The following is a 24,863-nucleotide window of genomic DNA, read 5'->3' on the forward strand; positions in this document are numbered from 1 at the left end:
GGTGAGCAGGAGAAGCTTATTTTAAAACATTTAAAAATCCTACTGACAGCAAACTTTTGACCAATAGTGTATATTTATTTGTAAGGGTCTTACCTGCCTACTGATAAGTTAAATAAATGATTGTTGCAAAAACTTTTTATTCAAACTAATAAACAATTACTGCCCCTAAAACTTTGATTTAAAAAAATTGAAAGTTGCTGTTTGAAAAATGTAATGCAAATGACTATTTTCAGTTATAAAAAATAACTAATGACTTGAACAATAGTTCATGCATTTAATTTATTGATTTACATAATTTATAAAAATGATTATATATCGTAGGGTATAAATTAGTGATATATTCTGTATTTATTATATTTCAGTGATTTATTTTTCTGCTCATTAAACCTGATTTCAATAAAAAATATTTTGTACATAAATAATACAAATTTGAATAAAAAATTGTGTTGCTCATCTTTGTGTTGCTCATATATATATATATATATATATATATATATATATATATATATATATATATATATATATATATACATATATATATATATATACATATATATATATATATATATATACACACACACACACACATACATACATACACACACAGTTGAAGTCAGAGTTATTTTCTTTGAAAAATCTTTGAATTTGTTTTTCTTTTAATATTTCCCAAATAATGATTAACAGAGCAAGGAAATTTTCACAGTATGTCTGATAACATTTTTTCTTGTAGAGAAAGTCTTATTAGTTTTATTTCCGTTAGAATAAAAGCAGTTTTTAATTTTTTAAAAACCATAGGGTCAAAATTATTAGCCCCTTTAAGCTAGATATAAGACCCTAACCTGCCTAGTTAACCTAATTAACCTAGTTAAGCCTTTAAATGTCACTTTAAGCTGTATTGAAGTGTCTTGAAAAAACAAAACAAAAATTGGGGGTGGGGGGATAAACAGGGGGGCTAATAATTCGGGGGGGTTAATAATTCTGACTTCAACAACAGTATATATTTATTTATGTGTGTGTGTGTGTGTGTGTGTGTGTGTGTGTTAGTTACAGAGAATACATAAAAACTTTTTTTTTTTCTAGAACTTTTTTCTTTTATCTGCATATTTACCTAAATTCTGTTTTGTTTTGTTTTTTATTAGAATATTATTTCTTTGCTGTAATTGTGGCTAATATTAACTTTGAAACCGCTAGCATTTTATTTCAAACAACATAAATAGGTTTCACATGCACATTTCAAATATAAACTTGCCTATATACACACACACACACACACACACACACACACACACACACACACACACACACACACACATTACAACTTATATCAGATAAAACCCGGCTAAATACATATTCAAATACATTTGTAGATGAATAATAGTGTGATGTAATTTCATAATAACTGCATTGTAAAACTTTGCAATCAAGATCACAATATTTACATGAGGGCCAGTAATAGTAAAGACTCCTTCCACCAGTTACCAAGACCCCAAACCCGAATCAGGACACCCAAAAAAGTCCTTTTCTGTCAAGTGAAAAAGGAGCTGTGACAAACATTGGTGTCACGCTGTCCTATTTCTGCCGATCTGTAACCCATTTCCAATGATAAAAGTAGAGCTTTCGTCAGTCTGGGTGAAATGCCGGGTTAATGGAGCCAATTGAGCGCACGGCCTGTCCGTCGCTGCGCCGCCGCGGGCGAGAGAGCAGCCGCTGTAGTAACCGAGGAGAGCCCGCCGGTACCGCCGGCAGAGACGCGCGGCGGGGCAACCGGAGAGAGCGCCCTCTGGAGGTACAAACACCAGTCAACACACACATACTGTTGGTTTAATTAGTTACAAAGTCAATGTAATCCATTTATTTGTTTATTTTAGGTAATTTAATTACAGTTTATTTTGCTGCTTGTTTAAAGTACTATTCAAAAAGAGTTAAAACAACACGATTCTTGATTTTGTTTGGACAATATAATTGTTATATGTTCAATCCACTTCAATTTGTGAACTTAATCGATTTGTGTTGGGACAACATTATTCATGTGGGACTAGGATGCGAATTACAGGGGGGTTTGGGGGGGATTGAACATCTTTAATAAACAATTGATACCCCTTGATGGACATCAAAACAAGACGTACAAAAGGGTCATGCATAATCGCGCCAATCAATGCTAGGAAAAATATAACTCAACAGTCTGAAACTGTCACAAAACAATTTTCTTGTAAAATAGGTGTTTATATCTGCATGCAGCCATAAAAATATAAAAAAAATAGACATAATTTGCCTAGTCTGACCAACAGTATTCTCTAAAATAGTCACTAAATATCCCTCAAAATACTGAAAGACGTATACATTTTAGTAATAAATGAGATTTAATTTAAATACATTTAGAAATTTGATTTACCGAAGCATGTATTACCAAACTACTGTATTTTTCAATGTACATAAATTCAGCAGTTTCATAGAAGCAAAGTAATATATATTTATCAGAATAACACTATTTTGTCAACTAAAGTTGAAGAACATTCAAATTATTTATCAAGACTAAACATTGCATATGCTTAGGAAAAAAAGAATGTTTTAGAAATTTAAATCAATACATGGCATATAGTGTCATTCATTTCAAACATTTAGTTTTTATGCACATATTGCTTAATAAAACTAAAGGTTACTGTTTGACTCAAATGTAATAAATTAAGAGTTTAATTTGTGTTTTTTTTTTTTGTATATTTATTTGGATTTTTAGTATTGGGTCAAATAAATAAATTACAGATTGAGCAACATAAGTAACTTTTCACACAAAGATATTAAAAAGTTATTCAAATACAATTTTAACAATGTAATTAGTGATAAGTAGTTACTTTTACTCAAATTACTTTTTTACAGTAACTTGCCCAACACAGCACAAAGCATAATAACCACTAAATAAACCAGAATTACAAAATATCCTCAAGTCTCACCCTGCACATCTGCTGCGATCATTAGAAGACACTGAGCTCTGCGCCGGAGGAGTCACCATCGGCCTTAATGGATCCTGCTTCTACACAAACATAAACACATCATGTACTGTGAGAATGAACTTTTACAAAAACAGTACTTTTAGGACAGATAAATGACTCACTTTAGTGCACTTGTAGTTGTGTAATTTTTCTATATGAATTTTGGCCAATTCAGTTTGCAATAAATATAAATACTAGAAGTAATACTACTACAGCTAATAATAATAATAATAAAAAAATAATAATATAATAGACATTTAAAATGTTAGGTTATGTTAACTCATCATTGGATCAATAATAAATCAATCAGATGTTGAGTATCACTTTATTTTGATGGTCCCTTTAACGCAATTTGTTGAATTTAGTTACATCACATCTACATGCCAACTAATTCTCATTAGATTATAAGTAGACTGTTAGGTTGAGGTTGGGGTTTGGGTTAGTGTAAGTTGACATGTACCTGCAAAGTTTCTTATAGTCAGTTAAATGTCTGTTGAAGGAGCAGTATAAACAGATATTAAGCAGACAATCTACTAATACTTAAATGAGAAGTAATTGGCAGGTAGTTGCAATGCAACTTTTAGTCAACAAAATGTGCAACAGGGACCATCAAACTAAAGTTACACATTTTTTTTTGTTCAATTTAAATTTAAATTGGGTTTTTCCATATTTGACTCAGCCATGGATTAATACAACCTAAAATCTTTGTAAGAGTGTAAAATGTAAATTAAATTGAGATTTCCTACCAGCGCACTAAAGCCTGTCACCAACATACTTCAAAATATCTTCTTTTTTTATGCAAAAGTGCAAAACAAAACAACTCATGACAGTACTCCTTTAAGCATATTCTTTTCATTATTTTACACATACTCTTTTAAATATGTTAAAGGGATAGTTAACCCAAAATCCATCTGGAAAGGCATCCATCACATTAAACATATGCCAGAGCAGTTGTTGGTTCATTCATCTGTGTCAATACCTGATAAACCAGGGACTAAGCCGATGGGTAGCAAGTTACCTTTGTGAAATTACCTTATTTATTTCCCCTCCTGAGTTTTTAAACCTATTTGAGTTTTTTTTTTTTTTTTTTTTTTTTGTTATTGAACACAAAAGAAGATAATTTGAAAATGTTTGTTGCTGGTTTCCATTGATTTACAAGTAGGGAAAAATACTATGTAATTTTCATTTTTGGGTGAACAATTCCTTTATCTCTCATGTTTTGGAAATGTAATGCTCAGATGGGCTTTAGTATATGTTTAGTATTAGTTCTCATTGGTGCACTGCGTGTGTTGTGTATGCTTAAGTACCGCAGTGAAGCAGGCTGTGGGCAAGTATCCCTCTTTACCACCATGAAGTCGCACGTAACACCAGTCAGCATTTTCCTGGTACAGCATTAATACAGCCTCCCCGACGCGAACACTCACTTCTTCATCACAGTCTGCACTGTAGTCTGCTGCCACATCCATCTCACATACACACATACGAAAAACAAACTTCAAATAACTTCTCCATCAGTCCTAAAGCAGTAAAATCTGCTTTATTACATGATGCTGCAGTTTAAATGAGAAAATATGTGTTACCATTTCTCCTTGGTGTTTGAATATCACCCTCTTTCGACACACTGAAAGATTCAATCATTTGCTGTATTATTTGTTGAACAGAAATGAAATGAAAAGCGAGCATGACTAGATGACTGACCTTGAGGGGAAAGCACAGTGGTGAACACTTCGAACTCTTCATGGCTTTGCATGTAGATCTGCTGCATGATGAAGTCAGGAAACTCAAACTTAATCCAAACACCTGTGCTTTGATTTGAATGAACGCTGTGGAGGCAAAGTCTCTGCTTCTCCCGGCTTTAAATACTCTTATAGACGCACACACATTAGAAGATCTCGGTGAGGTGCTTTTCTGGGAAACGTCATCACTCTTAAATCTATTTAAATCTGTTCCGCTTCAGTTAAGTGTATAAGTGCTGCAGGTCACAGCTTTGATCGGCCAATCACACGCTTCCAGGAGCTGGAGTTATGATAGGCCAATCACTTGCGTTGGAAATTCTGTATTTACACTACTTCACTAAAACCTTTAAAGTAAGATTTTCTTTGTTAAAACACCCAAAAAACAATAGTACAGTGTTATACCGTATACACTCACCGGCCACTTTATTAGGTACACCTGTCCAACTGCTTATTAACGCAAATTTCTAATCAGCCAATCACATGGCAGAAACTCAATGCATTTAGGCATGTAGAAGAAGGCATGTAGAATTTAGGCATGGCCAAGAAGAATTTGCTGCAGTTAAAACCGAGCATCACAATGGGGAAGTAATTTAAGTGACTTTGAACGTGGCATGGTTGTTGGTGCCAGACAGGCTGGTCTGAGCATTTCAGAAACTGCAGATCTACTGGGATTTTCACGCACAACCATCTCTAGGGTTTCCAGAGCATGGTCCCCAAAAAAAGAGAAAATATAGTGTGAGTGGAAGTTCTGTGGGCGCAAATGTCTTGTTGATGCCAGAGGACAGAGGAAAATGTCCAGACCATGACATGAACATTACAATGAGTTCACTGTACTCAAATGGCCTCCACAGTCACCAGATCTCAATCCTTTTGGGATGTGGCCGACCAATCTGCAGCAACTGAGTGATGCTATCATGTCAATATTAGTGAAATATATCCAGTACTTTGTTGAATCTAAGCCACTTAGAAATCAAGGCACTTCTAAAGGCAAAAGGGGAACCAACCTGGTACTAGAAAGGTGTACCTAATAAAGTGGACGGTGAGTTTGAATTTTACTGACTTATGTACTTACATTATCCCAAATGTCACAAGGAATGTTAAAATACAGAGAAATAAGCTATTTTAACAAGCGACACGGACTGTGTCCTGTGTGGCCAGACGACATCAACAATGTCCAGAAACACCAACGATGCTACAATAGGTTATGCATTCTATTAGACAGCTCAGAGCAGCATTATAAGGCAGGATATAATGAAGAATAATAAACTCCCATGATTCTACTCCCATGGTGTCATAACACTGTGGCTGTGTCCAAAAACACATAATACCATACTATATAGTACACTTAAAAAAAGTATGTCAAAATTCAAGTACCCGGATGACCTACTACTTCTGGCGAGATTCTGAAGTGTGCATCCGATGCGCGCTACGCTATCCCATAATGTCCCATGAGAAAATTAATGAATTGGAGGGAGGCAAAGCAACTCACACTGGGGGAGTCACGTGATCATGACAAAAGGGCGGATGTAGTACTTCCGAGATGCATTCATGCTCCTGACATTCTGAGTAGTAAATTTAAATTCAAATGCGGCACCTACTGAGTAATAAAAGATTTCGGATGCAGCCTACACCTTTGTTTGTTGTGAACAAGCGCCCTCTAGTGACAAGAATTACAGTTCATTGACCTTATTATTCATCCGTTGGAATCTTTTTGGCTCCGGACTTACAGTCTCATTCACTTACATAGATATTTAGATGTTTAAAAACAGCTCATTCTGCTGCTTGATAATGCAAACTGATCTATTCTTATTATGTTCTCCTTTTTTATGTACAGTCATGAACACACTTGTTTGTAGAGCAAGTAGTTTGACCGTTTCCTGCTGTTTATTATTCCTAGTCATTTCTCCCATAGACAAATAGTTCCGATGTTCTAAAACAAATTGCAAAAATGAGCACCCTTCCGCATCACAAAATAAGGTCAATAATTCTGCGTTAAATTCATGTGGATGGATCAGCAGTCAATTCCTTTTGTCTTAGGAAGACAAAATCGGATACACACCTCGCAAAAAAAATTATTTAAAAATTAGGTAAATAAATAAAAAGAAAAATAATAATAATAATAACAATACAATCGCACCTAGCACAAGAGCTGTCGTAGGTTGGCTTATTTGCAGTGATAAGTGTGGTAAGGGCTAAGAGTTGTGGGGGGCGGAGCCAGCCTAGTGCCACGAGTGTTTAACAAGTGTCAAGTCCCCTGGAGGAGCCCAAGATGGATGCCTTTTTTTTGTTTACCTGTTTTTGTTTTTGCTTAAAAGTTGTTGCAATTTAACTGGTTTCCACCTTTCTTTCCTGAATGAATGAACGAGTTTGAGCTACTTGTACAGTAAATTGGCATTGCCCCATTTCCAATGTAATCAAAAACCTACAAAAAAACTCAACACAGAGGAACATAAAAAGATTGAAAGCCCACGGTAAAGTCTAGATGGGATAAGCGGCCGGCCGGAAGTGCGATATGCACATCAATATAGCACCATGTTTTATGACACTGTATAACAATAATCAATATTTTTACAGTACTGTGACGGTTGGATTAGGGTAGGGGTAGACAATAAAAAATGCAATTTATTGGTTAATTTAATAGATAACATAAATAATACTCGGTACAACTAAAGTTTTTACATTACTGTGATGGTTGGGCTTACGGTTGGGGTAGACATTAATAAAATACAATTATTGCAAAATTTAAAATAATATAAAATAATTTCATTAACTTCCGGCAGCAACCATATCTGATTTAGTAACAACCAAATCCCACTGCCAGCTAGCGTTTTGGAAGCGTTATTACAGAGCAAACAGAATGCAGAAGTATAAATGCACAGCAATGTGCAAGGTGGGATACAGCAATCACACAGTATAATTCAAGTATAATTCAGTCTTAATATGACACTACACGTCACATCAGTATACCAGATCAGGTTAAGAAGTCATAAAGTTTTCATACTTTCTGGCATGGTATAATGTCCATATAATGTCTATGCTATATAATGTCTATGCTGGCTACGATTTCATCAAAGCTCCGCCCAATCACCCTGACAGCAGCACTGGCATTCAAAAGTCCAAAATCGCTCATGGGATATAATGGGAAGCGGTTGCCACTTAATGGGTCACATTTTCAGATATTTAGATATTTATCCTGCAAACTGTTGCTTTATTCATTTCAAGAGTTCACACTTAGTTGATGATTGATAATAAAGCTTGTTTGGCATGCTGTCCTGTGAGAGAGAGCCCTGAGCTTTTAAGATCCTCGAGCCCTGGGCTCCCTCCCGTTGCAGGGCGAGAGGGGAGTTTAAGCTCAGGTAGATCTCAAGGATTCTCCCCTTGCTTGTTTGTAGCTAGGTGTCAGATATTAATGGCTGAGAAGAGGTGTACTTAGAGCATGACTATAAATATTTTTTCTTCGAGGAGAACGAGCAAAACTCCGCACAGAAATGCCGCCTGGTTTAGAAGGGAATTAAAGTTGTGAGGCAACAATGCTAATCACTGGCCACCGTGTCGCCTCTTTGAAAGGATGGAAAGTAGGGTTAGGTGGGGGGGTTGTCTTCAAGTTGAAGATATTGAGATGAGAAAACTCGAAATTTGTTTATAATTAAACTTCACTTATTGCAATAATACCTAGATTTCAAATAAAATCCCTTTGGAGATCAGTAATATTAACGAAGCACTAAGTATTTAGATCTTTCTGTTTATTGCATTTATTTTTAATACTATCATTTGGTGAAATTCTGTGATGAACATTTGTGAATAACATGAATGACTGAATCTGCATGAGTAAATCAGATTAGAAGGCAATTCAAGAAAAAAACAAAGGCAATTTAAAGTCTAATCCCGATTCTTAGATTAGACACGTTTAAATCCAACCTGTTTAAATCACTGATTAGCAAATTAGCCTTAAGGGTTAGAGTGAATGGCAAGTAAGGATGCGTACTGTGTGTGTATGGCTTGTAAAAATCTCATTATAATCATTATAATTACGTTTAAATATGCATACACCAAATGAGCATGCTTCATACAAGGAAAACAGTACCTGTGTGTGAGATCGTGCTTTCTAGTCTTATTAAAAATGCTCGACCCACTCACCACTGTGAAAGGATTAAAGTTCATTGGGGTTAGTGTTCAGATCGGTGTCTCTGCTTATATAATGAAAACAGTGCAGCTAATTAGAGGCTGAGCTTCTAAGAACCTCGTCAATGTGTTAAAGTGTCCTTCAGTTTGCTTAGTAGAGCTTCATGGAGGCAGCAAATAGACCCGTCAGATCCTCTTCAGTGTGAGCCCGTGGAGACAGTTTAGTGACCCGCTCCTGCCAAAACACACACAAACAAACCCATGTAATCACTCTGTGAGATGTAAATGTACAATGCACAAAGCAAGCACACAACATACAATGTCATATTATTCAGGTAATCATAACCAGGGCTTAAAGTGCAACAACTGAATGCAAAAACTGCAACCTGCTATGACGTGTTGCATTATAAAACATGCATATAGTTTTATGATAATTTATTTATATATGGTGCTAATTAGTAGTCATTAAAATAAGCATTAATGATATGCAGCTTGTATTTAGCATTTAAACTGTACATAATAGTCTTAAATGTAGGAGGAGGAACAGTAAAAGTGCAAAACCTTATCTTTAGATAGAGATTAATTCCATTTTTATTGATTTATTTATTTATGTACATTAGTTTGAGATCAAATGCTAACTGGCTGGCTGATCCCCACTAGAAGACAGCTGAATGACACATACAGTACATAAAATATATATTCTCATGATTTTATTTTTAACACCTTACTAACCTTTCATTCACAAATATCCAGTTTTAAATAGTAAAACATTATACATATATATTTCAAATAAAGAAGCATGTTTTTGTAATCTCTCATACATTATTTGACATAAATAGAATTATACATTTTCCCACTATTCTTCAACCCCCTAGATTTTACCCGTATTTGTTCATTCATTCATTTTCTTTTTGGCTTAGTCCCTTTATTATTCAGCATACTTGCTGTGAGGTGACTGTGCTACCCACTGCACCACCCTGATACCTCCGTATTTGTACATTTAAACAAAATTATTTTGAAACATTAAATTAAACACTTCAACATGCTTTCCTTGTGTAAAACAACTTGCATAAATTCAAGCTGGTTAAAAAATTAAGTGGTCGGTGCTTCGACAGATAGCACTGAGGTGCTTGAGGCGACCCGAGTTCGATTCTCAGCTTAAGGTCCTTTACCCTATCTCTGCTTCCCACACTTTCCTGTCAGCAAAATCTCCACTGTTCTATCAATAAAGGTGGAATTCCCTATAATATAATTATAAAAAATAACATCTTGTCCTTGACCGATATAAATAAAAATATTAGTATTACTTGTTTTTATTTAGTGTGTATTATTCTACTGCTTCTTTCCTTGAAAAGAAGATTCACCCAAAAACTAAAATGACCTCAACACTTATTCTCCTTCATGTGGTTTTAAATCTTCTTTCTTTCGTTCTGTTGAACACAAAAGAAGATATTTTGAAGAAGGCTGGAACCTTCCATAGTAGGCAAAAAAAATACTATGGAAGGTGCCAGCAACCAGCATTCTTCAAAATATCATTTATTAAGTGTTCAACTGAAGAAGGAAACTCGAAAATCGATATAATAGATTTTGAACAAATGAAAAGTGAGTAAATGGTGACAGAACTTTCATTTTTGGATGAACTATCACTAGTTTAAAAGGAATAGTTCACACAAAAAAATATCAATTTGCTGTCCCTCACGTGTTTCCAAACCAACCTATGAGTTTCTTTCTTCTGTTTATAGTAATATTGTTATATAATAATAATAATATATAGTCATTTTGAAGAAAGCTGGAAACCTGTAACCATTGACTTCCACAGAAGGAAAAACAAATACTATAAAAGTCAACAATTAGAGGTTTCCAGCTTTCTTTAAAATATCTTCTTCTTTTCTTTTTAATGTCAGAAAGTCAGACTGGTTGAAAAGGGCGAGTAAATGTTTAGTTTTGAGTAAACTATCCCTGTAAGCTTTCTCATATGTCTCTCATTAATTAAAGTTTCTATGATTGACCAGAATTTTGATGTGATTTGTTGACCTGAGGGATTGTGCCCTTCACCAGAGATGGGATGTCCTCTTTGGTATAGCCAATGGCAGACAAACCGTCCTCCACTTCCAGATCATAGAGAAACGCTCTGAGTGTGTCGGCCAACACACGACCAGCATCGTCTTTCTTAACATTACTCACATCAGTACCTGTTAAAACACACACACACACACACACACACACACACACACACACACACACACACACACACACACACACACACACACACACACACAATCTGTAATATACCTCCATTCATTATCAGTTAGACTCGAGCAAATCATAAACAATAGTGATAGTACAAAAGTGCAAACAATAGTATCTACCACAGCACAATTATCAATACACATTTGACTTTCTCCACTTATTCCAGACTTGTCTGAATTTCTTCCTTCAGTTGAAAACAAAAGAAAATATTTTGAAGAATGTTGGAAAGCTGCAGCCACTGATTTCCATGGTATTTTTTCTGTCATGGATGTCAATGGCTAACATTCGTCAAAATATCTTCTTTTGTGTTTAACAAAGCACTTGAGGGTGAGTACATTTACATTTTTGAATGAACTATTCCATTAAAGAGCCCATATTATACATGAAATAAGGTCATATCTTGGTTGTAAGGGTCTCCAACAACAGTCTAATATGCATGCAAGGTCAAAAAACACTTTCATGGTCTTATAATCTGCATTTATTTTTATCTAATTATCCCAGCGACTCCTGTATGAATCGTCCAGTGATTCATTTGTTCCCAAACCCCTCCTTAGCGCGAAGCTAATCTGCGCTGATTGGGCCGATGACAGTCTGTCGCGATTGGTCGACTGCCTTCAGTCAGAGAGGGAAATGGCCAATAGCTAATCAGCAATTTAAAAAGTAATCACAGTTCATACACGCTCGATAGTGTAGGCGTGGACTTTAGCTGCCACACTATGGCGAGTGGATAGTGCCACGGATAACCGAACGAAGGAGACAGTCGTGTACTCGCCATACCACACACACACAAAAACACACACACACCTCCGGATGACAACGCTCCCGCTTCAGCCCGCACCCGCCAGGTTTTAGCCTGAGAACCCGCTCCGTTTTCTGCCCGCCGCGCCCGGTCCCGCTAGAGCGGAGAACACAACCAAATATCACCCAGTATACAGTCCAGACAGCCAAGCTGTCTGTATACACACAGCACAAAGTACACAAAGCTCGTTCGTTCGTTCGCTCTCTCTCTCGCTCTCTCTCTCTCTCTCCCTCTCTCTCCCCGCGCCAGATTTCTGCGGCGCGGGAATACATTTCCGAATAAATCGCGGGAGCAGAACTCTAGCACGGAGCTCCATAAACAAACAGCACGCGTCGCGTTTTTAACGTGACTTTGCACGCGATAAGATAATATATCCTGTTAACCTGATACAGTACACGCGGTTACAAGTAACAAATCACAACTAAATACATTTGCAAGCTAGAGTAAACGAGCCAACAACTTTAACCGCACGTACTTACACTTGAGAAATGTAGGAAGAAACCCATCCTGACGTCCATCAGTTACTCTTTACTGATCCTTCCTTTAACAAACTCAGATGAAGTATTCTTTGTAGCATGTAGCTTCCAGAAGTTTCCAACTGCTTGGTTATAATGCTGATGTTTCATCTTTGGGTAGAGACTCAATATATCCATCTGCAGTGTGACTTCAATCGACCGGCATGTTTGTGTTTGTGGGTGTGCGTGTGTTTGTGGGTGTGTGTGTGTGTGTGTCTGAGTTACTGCGTCAGAGGGCGGGGCCTCAGGTTTGAAATCTCCCGGGTTTGCGCGTGCACGTGAAAAACTTTGTTTCGTTCGTACGTCATGGCGAAACACCTAATGAGTCGGTATCAAGGCGACTCGTTTGAAGCACTATGATTCGACTCTTTTATAGATGAATCAACAGTTTTAAACACTGTATTCTTACAGATTTAAGCCTTAGCTGGATACTTCACTTCACTTAGAGCTGTGTTACACACTACATGGAGGGGAATTTTCAAAAACCCATAATATGGGCTCTTTAATGCCTGACATCTGTTTTAGTCTACAACTATGTGACTTACCTAGTATTTGAGCAGCCTCCAGGTGGCGCTCTGGACACATGTTTGCAGTGAATTCAAAAACAGCAGGTGAAGTAAGAACTACAGAGAGTCCATGAGGCTGCAAGAGAAAGACAAACAAAACGAGATGACAAAAAATTCAAATAAATAGCTTTATGTAAACAATTAGTACTAGGATACGTATTTTTAGAAATGCATTACACATTTTTTAATATGCAATATTGTACACAAGTTGAATTTTATTTACATTTTTAAAAATAAGCCTCTTCTGCTCACCAAGACTGCATTTAATCGATCAAAAAAGCACATTGAACACAGAAATATTGCAAACTATTAAACTGTGGTTTAAAGCAAAATTTTTAACTTCAGTCTTCAGTATCAGAAACCATTATAATTTGCTGATTTGAAATACATATATTTTTATTATAAATACTTTACTGTGGGTGAATTGAATAAAATAAAATTGGCCATAGTATATGTGTGTGAATGTGAGTTTGTATTGGTGTTTACCAGTACTGGGTTGCAGCTGAAAGGGCATCTGCTGTGTAAAATATATGCTAAATAAGTTGGCGGTTCATTTTGCTGTGTCAACCCCTGATAAATAAAGGGACTAAACCAAAGGAAAATGAATAATAATAACTATTATTATTATTAATATAAAAAAAATAAATGAAAAGTTTAGGTGCAAAACCTTTTGAATGCCACCTGCAATTTTCCTCTAAAATGAGCATTTTTATCAGGCTCTTGTGTTTATGTTCAGTAATATATCACTGTTATGGCAAAGAATAAGTCCTTTTCCAAGCCTCTAAAGTGAAATATCTTAACATTTCTCGTTCCTTTAAACAAGTTTTAAATGTTTGCGTACATCCATGCAAATGATTATGTGAAATTCTCTGATGTTTCCTACTTGCTTATGTCATGTTGATCAAAATGTATTATTTTGGTCTCTTTTTAATAACCTCACCCGCCACAACATTTAATCCTTTGTTCATAGCATAAGTCTTTACAAGCAAAATGACTGAACAAGTTGTCATGATATTTTGTTGTAATGCATTTTTCTATACATTTCCATTAGGCTTTTATTCTAAATTTGTCTATAATTGATACATTTCTTTTTATTTATTTTTGTGCTATGCAGTGCTGTCTTTTTTCTTTCTGTATCACAATGACATGATCTGTCAACAAATTACACTACAAAGAGCAATAATAAAATAAAATAAATGCAACCATAGTTTACATCAGAACACCCTTCCAGAGTAGACTGTAGTATTGACAACATGTCTTGAACACAATAACACAAGGACTTGTTATCCTGATGGCACTGACCTGTTCATTGACACAGAAATGCAGTTTTGAGAGATGAACTAAGGATTTTGAGCAAGAGACTGGGTTTAGCAGGTAATCCATGGTGTTTTGCTATTTGTAAGCATTGTTTTGAAAAATGCACTTACTGTTTTGCAAATTTTAATTCTGATCTGAGAAATGTACCAAAGCGACTGAAAAAAACTGTAATGCAGTTTCTGTCACTTTATTAATTAATTAAATCCTTACAAAATACAATAATTCATTTCTTCAAATAAAACAAAATATTTTCCCAGTGATGGGTTGCAGCTGGAAGGGTATCCGCTGCGTAAAAGATATGCTGAATAAGTTGGCAGTTCATTCCACTGTGGCGACCCCAGATTATTTTATTCATTTATTTATTTGACATGTACATCACAATTACACTGGACAACCAAATGCATTTGTTTAAGTGTATTAGCGGACTTGCTAATTCTCAACACCTGTCCACAGGAGAATATGAAAATATAATAAATACATATACACAACATAATAATTATTTACATAAAATACAGTAGGCAAAAGCAAAGGTGGCATGATTAAACAAACTAATATTATACTATTTGTGCAAACACAGCTGTTTGTTTTTAACCACTTTTTAAGAACACTACTAAAATATTTATATTGCTTTCTAATTTTAGGCAAACATGTAAATCCTTCCACAATTTGGCTGCCTTAACGGAGAAAACAGATTGACCAAATGAGGTCTTACACTTTGGCACTAGACAGTCACCATTAGCAGTTGCTCGTGTGACTCTGTGAGAGGTTTGATGCCAACTAATTAGATCAGAAAACAGCATGGGTACATGATTATTTAAACATTAAAAACACATTTAAGATTAATAAAAGCAATAAGCCAAAAAGAAAATGAATGAATGAAAACAAAATATTATGTCTGGAAATGTTTAAATGTTTGCATAATATAATTGATATTTACCACTATAGGATGCTCCACATTGTAGCCTTTAGCTCTGTGGGTTTTGACGTTTCCAGCAATAGGATACGACATTCCATGACTTCAAGAAAAATCACAAACAACAACAAATTATCAGATACATCAACCATACTTCAAGGAAAAAGAAAATGATTAAAAATGCATACATTTTCCACTGCACGTCAGTCTGAAATGAAAGGTGCATCATAAAAGTGGTTGAAATCCACAAGCGTCAACATCTCCATCACTATCTCACCATTACTACAGTTTGGACACCTCTATACACTTTTCAAAAAGGTTCATTAGTTAATGTTAATTAATGCATTTACTAAGATGAACAAACAATGAACGATACATTTACTACTGTATTTGTTCATGTTAGTTAACATTAGTTAATGAAAATACAGTAGTTTATTGTTAGTTCATGTTAACTCATGGTGCATTAACTAATGTTAACAAGCATGGACTTGAATGTTAATAATGCATTACTAAATGTTCAATTATGATTAATAAATGCTGTACATGTGTTGTTCATGATTACTTCATGTTAGTAAATGCATTAACTAATGAACCTTATTGTAAAGTGTTACCCGCTTTTCCTTAAACTCTCGCAGCAATAAGTTCAGTCCACCTGCACTGTCTGATAAGTGCAAACATGGAGAATTATCGCAGCGAAAGCACTAGCGATTCCATTAGCTGACTCTTTAAGTGTGTTGCGATTTGATGCTGCCAAACTCATTACCAGAATCGACTCCTTTTTTGGTGTTAATTTAATGCTAGTTCTGTTTAATTACCATAAATGGACTCCAGCGTTGCCAAAGCCAATTCCTGCAAACACACTGGCCAGGTGCATGCTGGAGCGAGCCTCCACATCTCCAGCATCACGCACAGCCCTACAACAACACACATGGCTTCAAAACTTAACAATATTACAGTTAAAGTCAAAATTTTTAGTCCGGCTGTTTATTTGTGTCCCAAATTTCTGTTTCTGTAACACATTTCCAAGCATAATAGTTTCTAATAACTGATTTCTTTTATATTTGCATTGATGACATTACATAATATTTTACTAGATAATTTTCAAGATGCTAGTTTTCAAGTTAATGTGACATTAAAAGGTTTAACTAGGATAATTAGGCAAGTTAGGATAAATAGGCAAATCATTTTGATGGTTTGTTCTGTAGACAATCTGAAATCAATATATAGCTTAAGAGGGCTAATAAAATTGTCAAAAAATGGATTTGAAAAAATTTCAAACTGCTTTTATTCTGGACAAAATAAAACAAATAAGACTTTCTCCAGAAGAAAAAATATTATAGGAAATACTGTGAAAAATTCCTTGCTCTGTTAAACATCACTTGGGAAATATTTGAAAAAGAAGCAAAAATTCACAGGAGGGCGAATCATTTGGTCTTCAGCAGTTTATTTAAATATTGCACTTATAAAATGCATCAAATCTAATGTCTCACTAAAACATATAATGCACATCCTTTCACATCCCAAAAACATACCGTTTCAAGTATTTAGCGACGATCCGGAGAGCGTGTTTTGCCCAAACATCACTGATTGGGTTACTCCCCTGGTAAGCGGGCCGGCTAATGGGGTTTGGCGGACAGGGGCTACGCAGGTTATACGGCAATGCAGTGAATGACTCTAATGCATGACTAGAAAAAGAAAGATCAAATTAAAAAAATCAATCTAATAAAACTATGATAGAAAAAGGCATCCTTACAGATTACAAATGAACAGTGATAATATATGAATATGTTCAATCATCATTCTGCATAACTGAGCTGTACAAATATAATAGCATGATGACCTGTTCTTGTTCAAATAAATGAAAGTGATCATATTTCATTTGATTGTATTTGAAATGAATAAAACTGTATTGCTGGTAAAAAGGTTTGTGGTATAACAGCAAAGTATAAAGTTTGTAGATAACAAACGAGTGTGTTGGTGCTGCACTGTTATCTTTAAAGAGTATTTTAATGTCATCAAATTATACTGGTTGCAAATATGGCAGTCAAAAATCTTTGAAACAGATAAACATATTTGTACAGTGAATTGCATTTTAGAGATTAGATTCAACTTTGTCATTACACATCTACCCCTAAGTGCTGTTATAGAAAACTATGAGTAATATTTACACATGGGTGTACTATGAATACTATGAACATAATATACAAGTTGTATTAATTATAATGAAAGATTTATAAATAGATGAACATCCTGTACAGGTTGCTATTAATAATCAGGAATATGAAAATATATATGTACATAATATAGACTCAAAAAATTACAAAAACTGCTTATTTAAAATGAGCGGAAAGGACAGATACACAATAGATATGTAGATACTGTATGTTACAAACAGATATGTAGATATGCATATCATACATTTACAAATGTATATGTGCAGTGGATATGTACATTTACAAACCTTTATGTGCAGTGTAGTGCAATGATTATGTGCTATATTAAATAGTGCAATGGGGTATATGCCGAAGCATGCTAATAGGACTTTTAATTTGCCAGTAACCTGGGTTAAGCGCTTCCGGCGAATTAAATGTTATTGCAAAATCCGGTGCATTTAAAGTCTGTTTTCTTTAAAAATCAGCGATCTCCACTGGCTGAGTGATATCCAAGTCTCAGATTGTACAAGTGCACTGCATTAAATTACATTTCCCCCGCCATATCTTTATAATATGAGCATTTATTTTTACCCCAGTATATTCAATGAAGCTTCTGCGTTAGCCTGCCGATTCTGACGGGCGCGTGCGAGTAAACAGCTTTTTGTCTCGTTTTACGCTTGAGCAACTAAATAAATGCTAAAGTTTATTTAACTGAATGTATTTTAATGACATTACAACATCGATGCTGTATAAGAAACCGTATAAAATGGAAAAAAGTTCACAATAACAGGTCACCGGAAGTGTATCAGCATGGGAATAGCACTAGCTCGGCATATACCCTATAGTTATGGGGAGTGTAAGTTTGCATGAAGTGGGCAAATGAGTCAGTGTGGGGCAGATCGACAAATTTAAATCATGGTAAAATGTGTAATAGTCATTATGCCATTAACAGGATGCAAAATGATTCACAGAGATAAAAAAACATTTAAAGTTGTTACATTATTGTTGCAATATCTTTGATCCACATAATGTAGTTAATAATTAAAATGTGAATGTAAAAAATACACACCAGAGCACATCAAACCCGCTGTTAGCTGCCACTCTGGATGGCATGTGAAGAGTATGTAGAGGATCCACCATTCCCAATGTAGGTTTTAAGGCTCGATTTGCGATGCCTGAAAAACACACACATCAATGGGCTAAATATAAACACAAATAACATTAATAGTGAACATTTACTAATATGCATGATCGTTAATAACTTAATTATAGAAATATTTCAAAGATCTTTACCAGACTTACACAAGACATTGCTTGTGTAAATAAATCATTGCTAATAAAATAAAAATACGAGTGTGCAAACATTTTTTTTTTGTCTTTTTTGATGTTTTTGATTTTTCACCTGTTGAAGACCTTTTGGTTTAGCCCTCCTGTGATTTTTTTATTTTATTTTATATTTCCTAAGAACTGTTAAACAGAGCAAATAAAAAAAATTCACAGTAAACTCTGTTATATTTTATTTATGGAGAAATTTTTGTTTGTTTGGCAGGTATAGAAGCAGTTTTTACATATATTTTCTTATAGTTTTTATAGTCAATATTATTTTTTTCATTTGGAACAAACCACTTGTCTAGTTAAGCCTTTAAATGTCACTTTAAGCTTAATACTAGTGTCTTGCAAAATTACTAGTAAAATATTATGTACCGTCAACATGTCAAAGATAAAAAAAAAAAAAGTTATTAAACATTAGTTACTAAAACTATTATATTTAAAAATGTGTTACAAAGTTTTTGTCTTTATTAAACAGGGAATATCTGAGAAAGATTTAACATTTCACAGGAGGGCTAATAATTTTGCCTTCAATTCTACTTTGATCTTTTTTATACGAAACAAATGCTTAACAATACTGAGTTCTTGATATTTAAAGAACAGTGCTGAAATATTAATGAGTAATTCGTTTCACGGACCAGTTTTGGCCTTCATGTCCTCCAAGTCAAAGATCGCCACTCCTGTGGTTTCACTCCCCGTTCCAGCTGTAGTGGGAACTTAAATATGCAGACACAAAAAATATACACAAACAACTATCATTAATCAGCATACAGTATCTGTGCTATGTTTCAATTGTTTGGACTCTTCATCTGTTTATGCAGATGGTCAGTAAAAGTAACTGGGCCGAGAGAAAGGAAGGCAAAAAAGAAAGTAACAATGAGGATTTCTCTATGTATGCGTTTGTACCAGCGATTAGTGGCTTCAGGGTGGCTGTGATGGGTTTTCCTTTTCCGATTGGTGCATTGACGAAGTCTAGAAACTCTGCCTCCGGATGAGATGCATAAAGATTGGCTGCTTTACAGGTGTCAATCACAGAGCCGCCGCCCACAGCAACATACACATCAAAATGCCCTTTTTTGGCAAAATCGATTGCTGCTTTAAAGCTGAACACAAAATAATACAAAAATATATATAAATATAGCTGCAAGCAGCAATTAACGGGGGTCAAGCAGTTTAGCAGGGTAAGGTCATATAGCAGTTAGGACGCCTGTAAGTAGTTTATTCGACAACGAAATATACGATTAGAGTGTTAAAGTTTATAGATTGAGCTAACAAATGTTTGATTAAACTCTCCAGAGAAGCAACTTCGATTTTTACATATTGACAAAATTTTAATGAACATTTCGAGTGACCGCTTTTATGTCAAAGTGACCAGTATAAGCAGCCCTATGATATTATGTGTAGATCGAGTCATGGCACCTTAGACAAAGACACGACATGTCAAATTTTAAGTTAATCAGATAAATGGTTACACAGATACAGTGATTTTACAATGTATAGTGCCATCATGTGGCCATTGTCTACGAGTTTTATGCTATGACCTTAGATTGACCTGTTGCATATGTGTAACAAGTTTGGTGAAGATATTTTAATTCATTCATGAGTTATGGCTATTTTAGCTCTTCTTAATAAAAATGAGAAAAGAGCAGTGAATAAGCTATTAATGATCTCCTACTGCCATCTAGTGGCCACAGTGTAATTTATTTATGTGATTACAGCCATTTAGGTGTGCATAAACATATCCCTTCTATAATTGAGCATGTTCTAACTATATAAAATGAAAAATTTGTATTTTATTAAAATAATTAAAAATCTACAAAGTAAAAAGTGTGAAAAGCTTTAACTAAATTTGATCTTAAATGGATTAACTGTGTTCATGTCATGTCAGTTTGGGATTCAGAATGCATTACATAACATTACATCACATTCTTTGCTATAGAGCAGTAAAATAAACAATAAGTGGTCTGTTACTGCCATCTAGAAGCCACAGTTGTGATTTTCTTTACACATGTTTTAAAACAAGGTGTTTATAGAACCAGTTTTACCTATTAGAATTATTATGAAGAGGTTAACTGAGACCAAATTAGATGTTTATTACATAACAGTGTTTATATCAGGTCAAAATGTGAATCAGAATGGTCCTAAATGCAATTTCCCTGACTTTAAACTCAAAAAATGTAAAACAACAAAGGTATGCAAATGTTTTGAACAATAAATAAGTGGTCTTGTTGTGACATCTAGTGGTTAGAAATGGTAGGTGACAGTTAAAAGTCTGTGTTATAGTGGCTAAAATGATAGAATATTGAAAATGTGTTTGAGAACTTTAAACATCCAAGATGGACAGATAAAATAACTTATAAATCATTTCAGTGATAAGTGTGTAAATGAAACACATTTACTGCATTTTTAAGCCATTTTAGCATGTTTTTAGAACCATTTCCACTATTATAGCGCCACCTAATGGCCAATCTCCACAAAATTTGGCAAGTTTATTCACATTGATATGCCACATCTGCTCACCAATTTCTGTGATGTTTTGGGTTTTCCTTATTGGTTTACAGGCATGTAGGTTCGTGTAGACACGCCCCTTTTGTAAATGAGCCAGTTACAGCTATCTAAAATGGAAAGTTCAACTTTTTTTTGATAATTATTGATCTACTCAGTCCAGAGGTTCATACAACACTGGTTTTATTGCGATTGAGTTAAAAACCAGGGACTAGTTCGCAAAAGTAGGTTGTGTTTATATTGATGTTTTTTTAATGAACAGTTTGAGTAACAGCAGTGGTTTTAGTCTCAAACTGTTCAGTATGAGCAGACCTATCATATGATATGTAGATTGAGTGTTTTTTGTGAAATAGTGTGTAAATGAAGCACATTTACTTCATTTTAAGCGATTTAGCATTATTTAAAAACTGTTTTTGCTATTATAGCGCCACCTATGGTTTGATCTTTACAAAATTTTGCAAGTTTCATCTCGTTGATATGCCACATGTGATCACCAATTTCTGTGTTGTTTTGGGCTTTCCTTATTGGTTTACAGGCATGTAGGTTCGTGTGGACACGCCCCTTTTGTAAATTAGCCTGTTACAGCTAGCCAAAGTGAAAAGTTCAACTTTTTTTTGATAATTATTGATCTACACTGTCCAGAGATTCCAACAACACTGGTTTCGTCGCGATTGAACTAAAAACCAGGGACTAGTTCGCAAAAGTAGGTTTTTCCTATATTGATGAATATTTAACGAACGATGTAAGTGACAGCAGTGGTTTGAGTGTCAAACTGTTCGGTATGAGCAGGCCTATCATATGATATGTATTTTGTGTGGTTTTGCAAAAGGTTGTGTGATACACAACCCATTACACCTTAAAATTGCGTAAAATCGCCCCCTAGTGGCCGATTTCTTTCAAAATTCTTACAGACCTCTAGGTCCATAAGTCGAACATACCCAGTGAGTTTCGTTCTGATCGCTGATCGTTAACCTTGTTAAATGGCTGCACAATTTTAATTGGCTAATGGCGGCCATGTTTTTTGAGATGTGCCATTGTCCTTATAATATGTCATGGCAAACTGGTCAAAGACATTGCATGCCAAATTTCAAGCTGATCGGACTAACGGTTGTAAGGTTAGGGTCATTTTATGGTTTTTAAGCTTTATAGCGCCACCATGTGGCCAAAGTCCGTTGTTTTTGCACTGTCACCTCAAATTGAGCTTATGCATGTGTGTATCAAGTTTGGTGATGATATCTCATTCCGTTCAAAAGTTATAGCTCCAATTAGCATTTAGCTTCAATTAGCATCGAACATTGTTGTGCACTGTTTCGAGTGAGAATAAAAATGTCATCTTTTTTTTGATAATTATTGATATTCAGTGTCCAGAGAACATTTGAGAGCTGTTTTGGTTCAGATTGAGTGAAAAACCTAGGACTAGTTCGCAAAAGTAGGTTTCGGACAAATCGCGATGTAGCGGGAAAACGGTGCGTCGTAGAGCAAAAATTTCTGCTATACACTTTTGTTCAGGTTAAGGCAAGGATTCAAAAAATGTAAAGTTTTTGAGTCTACGACAAACGGTGAACGAATAGCGGCTAAAAATGTCCAAAAAGTGTTTTTTTGGCGCCATAGCGCCACCTATGGTCTGATTTGGCTGATCTTTGGCCAGAACGTAGTGTACCGGGGTACTACAATCTGGCCAAGTTTCAGCTCTCTCGGCCTTACGGTTTGGTCTGGGCAATAGTGACTTCGGCAGAATAATAATAATAATAAATATAGCTGCAAGCAGCAATTAACGGGGGTCAAGCAGTTTAGCAGGGTAAGGTCATATAGCAGTTAGGACGCCTGTAAGTAGTTTATTCGACAACGAAATATACGATTAGAGTGTTAAAGTTTATAGATTGAGCTAACAAACGTTTGATTAAACACTCCAGAGAAGCAACTTCGATTTTTACATATTGACAAATTTTTAATGAACATTTCGAGTGACCGCTTTTATGTCAAAGTGACCAGTATAAGCAGCCCTGTGATATAATGTGTAGATCGAGTCATTGCACCTTAGACAAAGACACGACATGTCAAATTTTAAGTTAATCAGATAAATGGTTACTCAGATACAGTGATTTTACAATGTATAGCGCCATCTTGTGGCTAATGTCTGCGAATTTCATGCTATGACCTCTGATTAACCTCTTGCATATGTGTGACAAGTTTGGTGTAGATATTTCAATCCATTCATGAGTTATGGCTATTTTAGCTCTTCCCAACAAAAATGACAAAACTATATAACTATATAAACTAATAATTTTGTGTTTTATTAAAAGAATTTAAAAATCTACAGAGTAAAAGGTGTGACAAGCTTTGACAAAATTTTATCTTAAATGCATTAACTGTGTTCAGTTCATGTCAATTTGGGATTCAGAATGCATTACATAACATAACATTACATCACATTCTGTGCTATAGAGCAGTAAAATAAACAATAAGTGGTCTGTTACTGCCATCTAGTTGCCACAGTTGTGATTTTCTTTACATATGTTTTAAAACAAGGTGTTTAATTATAGAACCAGTTTTACCTATTAGAATTATTATGAAGAGGTTAACTGTGACCAAATTAGATGTTTAATGCATAACAGTGTTTATATCAGGTCAAAATGTGATTCAGAATGATCCTAAATGCAATTTCCCTGACTTTAAACTCAAAAAAATGTAGAACAACAAAGGTATGCAAATGTTATGAACAATAAATAAGTGGTCTTGTTGTGACATCTAGTGGTTAGAAATGGTAGGTGACAGTTAAAAGTCTGTGTTATAGTGGCTAAAATGATAGAATACTGAAAATATGTGTTTTTGAGACCTTTAAACATCCAAGATGGGCAAAAAAACAACAACTTATAAATCATTTCAGTGATAGGTGTGTAAATGAAGCACATTTACTGCATTTTTAAGCCATTTTATGATGTTTTTAGAACCATTTCTACTATTATAGCGCCACCTATTGCCCGATCACCACAAAATTTTGCATGTTTATTCGCATTGATATGCCACATGAGCTCATCAATTTCTGCGATGTTTTGGGTTTTTCTTATTGGTTTACAGGCATGTAGGTTCGTGTAGACACGCTCCTTTTGTAAATGAGCCTGTTACAGCTATCTAAAATGGAAAGTTCATCTTTTTTTTGATAATTATTGATCTACTCAGTCCAGAGATTCTAACAACACTGGTTTCGTTGCGATTGAACTAAAAACCAGGGACTAGTTCGCAAAAGTAGGTTTTGTTTATATTGATGGTTTTTTTAATGATCGGTGTGAGTGACAGCAGTGGTTTTAGTGTCAAACTGTTCAGTATGAGCAGACCTATCATTTGATATGTAGATTAAGTGTTTTTGTGAAATAGTGTTTAAATGAAGCACATTTACTTTATTTTTAAGCCATTTGGCATGTTTTTAAGACTATTTTTGCTATATTAGCGCCACCTATGGTTTGATCTTCACAAAACTTTGCAAGTTACTTTTCATTGATATGGCACATGTGCTCACCAATTTCTGTGATGTTATGAGTTTTCCTTATTGGTTTACAGGCATGTAGATTCGTGTGGACACGCCCCTTTTGTAAATTAGCCTGTTACAGCTAGCCAAAGTGAAAAGTTCAACTTTTTTTTGATAATTATTGATCTACACAGTCCAGAGATTC

The 24,863-nt window shown here is 35.0% G+C and overlaps 2 protein-coding genes across 2 annotated transcripts in view; both read right to left on the reverse strand.

Annotated features, from left to right (window-relative positions):
• Nucleotides 1–1,174: 1,174 nt before the first annotated feature.
• On the reverse strand, nucleotides 1,175–6,785 carry si:dkey-97a13.12. The gene is made up of 5 exons (XM_001923700.8): nucleotides 4,686–6,785; nucleotides 4,568–4,608; nucleotides 4,295–4,453; nucleotides 2,949–3,028; nucleotides 1,175–1,780 (listed from the first exon to the last, which is right to left on the reverse strand). Exons 1-5 carry the CDS (start codon nucleotides 4,750–4,752, stop codon nucleotides 1,621–1,623), a joined length of 507 nt encoding a protein of 168 aa, XP_001923735.1. The 5' UTR covers nucleotides 4,753–6,785; the 3' UTR covers nucleotides 1,175–1,620.
• A 1,666-nt stretch (nucleotides 6,786–8,451) lies between these two features.
• The window catches only part of adhfe1 (alcohol dehydrogenase iron containing 1), a 31,112-nt gene continuing 14,700 nt past the window's right edge, over nucleotides 8,452–24,863 (reverse strand). The window contains 9 exon segments of the mRNA NM_207086.1: nucleotides 8,452–9,080; nucleotides 10,880–11,037; nucleotides 12,955–13,051; nucleotides 15,230–15,308; nucleotides 16,021–16,119; nucleotides 16,738–16,890; nucleotides 18,428–18,533; nucleotides 19,326–19,403; nucleotides 19,594–19,790. Coding sequence (NP_996969.1) covers nucleotides 8,997–9,080; nucleotides 10,880–11,037; nucleotides 12,955–13,051; nucleotides 15,230–15,308; nucleotides 16,021–16,119; nucleotides 16,738–16,890; nucleotides 18,428–18,533; nucleotides 19,326–19,403; nucleotides 19,594–19,790 — 1,051 coding nt within the window. The 3' untranslated portion in view covers nucleotides 8,452–8,996.

This window comes from Danio rerio, chromosome 2 (assembly GCF_049306965.1).
Source record: "Danio rerio strain Tuebingen ecotype United States chromosome 2, GRCz12tu, whole genome shotgun sequence".
NCBI lineage: Eukaryota > Metazoa > Chordata > Actinopteri > Cypriniformes > Danionidae > Danio > Danio rerio.

Coding starts and splice junctions, on each gene's coding strand:
- si:dkey-97a13.12 (XM_001923700.8), bottom strand. CDS start 4,752: ATGCAGCAGATCTACATGCAAAGCCATGAAGAGTTCGAAGTGTTCACC. Junction 4,454..4,567: donor TCAAACACCAAGGAGAAATG/GTAACACATATT, acceptor TGTGTATGTGAG/ATGGATGTGGCAGCAGACTA. Junction 3,029..4,294: donor CCACAGCCTGCTTCACTGCG/GTACTTAAGCAT, acceptor ATGTTTGTGTAG/AAGCAGGATCCATTAAGGCC.